This window comes from Wasmannia auropunctata, unplaced genomic scaffold, assembly GCF_000956235.1.
Source record: "Wasmannia auropunctata unplaced genomic scaffold, wasmannia.A_1.0 LD315726.1, whole genome shotgun sequence".
Taxonomy (NCBI): Eukaryota; Metazoa; Arthropoda; class Insecta; order Hymenoptera; family Formicidae; genus Wasmannia; species Wasmannia auropunctata.
The window spans coordinates 6,687-12,562 of record NW_012047164.1 but is presented as its reverse complement, the minus strand read 5'-3'; the positions used below and the strand labels follow the sequence as shown (position 1 = coordinate 12,562).

Genomic DNA, 5,876 nt, shown 5'->3' with positions numbered 1-5,876 from the left:
GTATATAAATGCGTGTTAAATTGCTAGTCAATTCAATTGTTACAATTCCGGCCTTATGCAATAAGCTGTGTTTTAAGTCCGACGATTATGCGGCGCACAGTTCGTGTGTGACTGGATATTGTAAAAAATTATTACACACTGACATGCGTGTTAGCTCTCATAGGCCTTTATTGTAATAGGTTTGATTAACTTTTAATTTTATATAATAAAATTACCGTTGATGCTAAAAGCTCAGAAATAGATAAAAATTATAAACATAAATTATTTATATTATTCTATTTTACGTTAAATACAATTTAATAAAGTACAATAATGTAAATAATTTAATTTGTAGTAGAATATTCTTTTCTCATAAGGAAAGGAAAATCGAAATTTGTCTTTGTATGTAACTTGCAAGCTCTTCGCTAGATGGCGACATATGTTCCAGTGACATTACATGATCAATAAACATAAAGCTCCATGTTAATGGTAACGATAACATAAAAGCTGTCATAAATTCTATATGCGTCAAGACAATAGTGTTTGTATTTATGCTATGTATTTTATGGAAATACATAATTCACTGAAACTTGAAGTAGCATTAGTTACAATTCATATATTTTAGTTATATATATTTTAGTTGAAAAAAGAAAGAATTAACTATTTTGTAGATATGACTAATTTTTCATACTATCATTGAACGTTCAAGTTCAACACAATGTTCACATTTTATTTACATTACATATAGATTCATATAGATACATGAAATTTCTGTGAGTAATAATGAAAAATATATATTGGAAAAGTTAAAACAAAATTTAACTAAGGGAATGGAGATCAGAATAAATAAATAAGGCTCATAGAACTAAGAGAAAGGAGATATCTGTATAAGAATGAAGAAATAAGACTCATTTGTACAGAGCAAAGAAACATACGTTGAAACTCTAACTTTTATATCTTTTTTTGAAATAACATAATCGATTAAATTATTACATTATTATAAACTTTTAGAATTGTTTATATATTTTCTTAATTTAATATACATTGAAGACAATCTAACTAGTTAAATTTCGATGAAACTGAAGCATAAAAAGAAAACATACGTATCGTAATATTTAATTGTAATTTTCTTGGTACAGAATACTATTTATTTGTGGTACTAAAGTTTTACTTGTATATCGAAAAAATAATAAGAGAGACCGTTTCTTTCCTGTCAACAAGTCGGTGTACATAATTAAATAAGCAGTACTGGCTGATGGCATTGCATTACTGCACAAGACATGTTATTCAAGTAAAGTTTAAATTACCTTGTAGATGTTCTTCATTCCATCTATTACTCGGCCAAAAACGGTCTTATTCCCGTCTACAGTTCTTAAGCATTTAAACGTGAGATTGAATTTGCAATCAGTTTTGCCGTCATCATTGTTGCAAGTAGATAGGATGCCGGGTCCTGTATGACGTAGATTAGAGTCTTCCTTTTCGAATGAGTCACCATATATGGAGGTACCGCCGGTACCGTTAAACTTCGTGACATCTCCTCCTTGACACCAGTACCCAGAAACAATACGATGGAATGGAGTGTATCTAAATAAATTATAAATTATAAATTTTATACTAAATGATTTCAAAAACCTTAGATTTAAAAACACACGCTTAAACGCTAATAAATTTAAACTTTGGGATAATCTCAAACACGATATTATTATGCACAACTTTTTAATTGACTTCTTTTTTGTATATAATATACGTATATAATGTAATTTATGTACTTATATGACAATCCGTTTACTCCGCGGCAGAAAGCTGCAAAGTTCTCGCATGTACGTGGTACGATACTGTCATACAGTTCGAACACTATACGCCCTAAGTCTTGATTTTCTTCTTTAAGTCCAATGTCGAAGAAACATTTCGTTTGACTTTTCTCAGATAATTGCTTTTGTACATCTGATATGACGGACAGTTTTTTAATCACTGAAATGTATCTGTGTAATATAGAAAGATAAGTACACGTTTTTTGCGAAATGCAAATTTTGCAAACTAAAAGTGTAAACCGAGCTGTTTCTACTCAAAACTCTATTTCTAAATATATACTATAATTAAATAACTTTGCACGATGCTCTACTGCTTCATGCAGTCTCTTCCAGTTCTTTAAAAACATGCGGGTGGGATATTGACTTTCTGCTTGACAGATTTTCTTCAATAGAATTTTATTTTTTTGCATAATTATATGGTTTCTACATTCTTGATCCCCAAATTTCGATTTATATTTGACATCCGGTGCCCAGCAATCCACAGATCCCTAAAAACGAAATAAACGTTTAACGTAGTTAATGTTTTATTTGTTCTTATCACATATATATAGATTAATATTATCTAAAAATAAATGAAATGGAATAAATTTTTATAATAAATCATATAAATTATATATAAATTATTAGCTTTAATATATAATATATAAAATTGTATTACTTTTATAATAAAGTAAAATATAACAATACTAACCCCTAATCGATGAATTATGTTTATCTTCTTTAGTAGTTTTATATTCTCTTTATCTATTTCTTTAACTCGTAGAGCATCATGTTTCAAATTATGAGCTTTCAAATAAACAGATGCCTTGAAATGTGGAGGTGTGTTATCGACTTTTGATACAACGCGCACATGACGAAGTTTCTTACGCTTTTTATTCATAATAACAATAAAAATTTAATTATTACACAGTTTCAGAAAGATACTTGTTGTGAGTTTTATACTAATATTATACTTTTACGTTAATTTTATCTATAGTATTTGTAATATTATGTGTTGCGTGAATTTATAACCAAAATTTATGAAAGTCTTTATTCATACGATATTATGTGAATTGACGCAATGTTCAGGTAATTATTATTACTGTGCAACATTCAGATTGAATTTACTTTAATGACGATGAGTTAACGATGTTCTCGAGAACAATGCTTTTGAGAGGGATAAAAATGTAATAATATTAATTATATCTACAATAAACTTACAAACGTGGAGTTAATGAACTCATCTGACTATGTGCAATCCATTAATTAATTAATTAATTAATTACATTTGTTTATTTCTTTTGTCAGCTTCCGCATCCAATTAGCATTAAATTATCTCAGGTAATAATTAATGTAATGTAAATGGGACAAATCGAATTATATTTCTTTATTACTGGCATTATTATTTCTTAGTAATAACTTACATTTTTTTTATATAATGAAATATATAAAACTGCTTTTATGAAGAAAAAACCTATTGCAAGAGAAGTAATGAAAAAGATAAAAATAAGACGTAAAAATAAGATGAAAGATATCTTATTTTGCAGTTTCTGCAAAAGAATATTAATTCTGAACAAGAAAATATATAAATATTAATGAACTTAACTGAAAGAATAATATTACGTATCGCATTTTATTAAATCAATTCTTATTTTTATATCGTATTCAATTAAAATTTTTTAATGCGTGCTTAAATCTGTCTGCTTGTATTAATATAATTGCAAGTGTCAAAATAGATTCGATGAACTAAAAAAAAAAGAAATTAATATTGACTTTTTAAATAGTCTGTATGTATGTAGTTATTTGTTGATAATGAAAAATTAATAACACACCTTGTAAAGAAATTTATATCCAAATTGAAAGAATCTAAAACCGCAAAACCCGAGTGGCGCTTGTGTTATTCGTAATAAAAATTGTAAGACCTGCATTAAATAATAGATAATTTAATATTTAATTTAATTGCTGCCTTTCAGTTTATGCTAAAACTTAACTTAAAGTTTAATTTAGTCAGTAACATCTTTTGATTTTATGTTGAAACTTACGTTTTCACTTATTTCGACATCGCAAGTGAAACATAATATCTTATTTATAATGTTACTTGTCGCATTTGCCTAAAATTAGAAATTGGAAGTTGATATTAATTGCAATATTGTGAAATTTGGCATGAATTAAGATGCATTTTGATTTTTGAGTTTGAATGTAAAATCGATACCTTTGCGCTAACTCTCTCGCACATATAATTGATCAGGACAACTCTGGAGATATACCAAAAGAGCCATAATATGATTACAGCGACGAAGAAGATTCTTTTATTAATGATGTAATACCTGACGAATATCGTAGTGAAAAATTCACGGAAGAATTCCGCTATGAAACCGAAATAACATACCATCTTCCAAGTCATTTGTATTTCAAATATCGAGTTTATTTCGCGAGATATTTTTTGTAACTCCAGATGGAGATGTCTGCATAATCATGATAAATTTTACTATGTAAAATTGTTACATAACAATGACTAGATTTATACTTACATTACGATCCACGTCATATGTTTACTGCTTGGAGCATTCGAAAGTTTGCATTGTTGCGAATGTAACGTAGGACTTTTCCAAGTTTGCTCACATACGTTTTCTGTTGCCAATTTGTGAAAATATTCGTTGACTTGATCAAATTTCAATCCTAAGTATCTAATTTTAGAAGAGATTAGATGAGATTTAATGAATAATGCAGAAATGTATAAAAATATATACTATATAATTCGTAAAAAGTACCTAATTTTTCTTAAACATTAATATTGATTTATATACAGATTGCTAAAATAATTTTTATATGTGTTAATTTTACATCATTTGTGAAAGTATTTACGAACCCAAGAATATTTGCAAAAATCAGGTCTTCAATAATGTTGATATCGGAACAATAGTTTAGTACAAGCGTTGCATAGACGGATGTTAGAGCATCATACATATCTCGCCATCGCATGTAATCGCAATAGTTTAATAATGAAACTATTACTAACCAGCCTAAGATAATCCACATCGTTCTTTTATTTAATTTTTCATAATCGGTCGTTGTTCCGAGTTTCTTCAATGTGTCATCCACAACAGCGAGCTTCTTTAAACAGTTTCTAAATTTCTTATGCAAAAAATCGAATACAATTTATAAATATTATCTAATTAAAAACTTGATGTAAAGATGTCACTGTTAAAAAAAAATACGATAGCATTTGAATATATCTTTAATAATAATTGCATTAAATTAATAAAGGAATTAAATAAAATTAAAAAATAAACTTTATTGAACATATTGTGAAATAAATCTGTTAACAAAAATTTATATATTTATTTAAGAAAATTTAAAAAATAATAGATAATTTACATATTTATTTATTTGATCACTTTTTATTATAAAATCTTTTAACAATAGTTAATATTGTAAGAATGTACAAATATATCGAGGATTTCAAAATTACTTTATGAAAGCCATTTGTGTAATATAATTGAGATAAAAGAATATTAATGTGCACACATTAATACTTAACATTTTCCTACCTTATAATGATATATTCCGAGAAGTATTGATAACAAAACTGTATAAATGTTCAATGAAACATAAATAATATAATCTGCGGATTCATCAGGTATAAAAGATATTGCTTTATCTATTGCGAAAAAACAATAAACCGACCACAATAGTGAAATGTAGAGGAGATTGAACCAAAGTTTTGGATATCCCGCAGAAAACTCGATAATCCTCAAACCGCACACCGAACTGATTAACAAAAGTGGCGATAAAATGGATCGAATGCTTTTCACCATTGTGAATTTCGAACTATACTTTTCTGATCGACAATAGTAGGACGACGGTAGTGGATCTCCCATAATTGTAATTGCTACACTTACATATATTGGAATAATCGATCCACTGAATTTTACATTGTAAGCAAATAGGGCAATTGTTTAGTTCCTTGCCTGTTTTTACGCAAAGTAAATAGGTTTATGAAGTGAAACAAATAATTAATGAAAAAAATTGATTTTATTAATGTATAATATTTATTCTTTCTATTATTTTAATAGTTTTACAATAAAGTATATAAGTATTTTAAAA

General features: G+C 27.3%; 2 protein-coding genes across 2 annotated transcripts; both read right to left on the bottom strand.

Moving 5' to 3' along the window:
• Window positions 1–1,079: 1,079 nt before the first annotated feature.
• On the bottom strand, window positions 1,080–2,850 carry LOC105460787 (peptidyl-prolyl cis-trans isomerase, chloroplastic-like). Its single transcript, XM_011707281.1, has 4 exons — window positions 2,482–2,850; window positions 2,085–2,278; window positions 1,749–1,961; window positions 1,080–1,563 (listed from the first exon to the last, which is right to left on the bottom strand). The coding sequence occupies exons 1-4, from the start codon at window positions 2,668–2,670 to the stop codon at window positions 1,278–1,280; spliced, it is 882 nt and encodes a 293-aa protein (XP_011705583.1). The 5' UTR covers window positions 2,671–2,850; the 3' UTR covers window positions 1,080–1,277.
• A 1,446-nt stretch (window positions 2,851–4,296) lies between these two features.
• LOC105460788 lies at window positions 4,297–5,650 on the bottom strand. The gene is made up of 3 exons (XM_011707282.1): window positions 5,321–5,650; window positions 4,639–4,904; window positions 4,297–4,456 (listed from the first exon to the last, which is right to left on the bottom strand). The coding sequence occupies exons 1-3, from the start codon at window positions 5,648–5,650 to the stop codon at window positions 4,297–4,299; spliced, it is 756 nt and encodes a 251-aa protein (XP_011705584.1).
• Window positions 5,651–5,876: the final 226 nt, after the last annotated feature.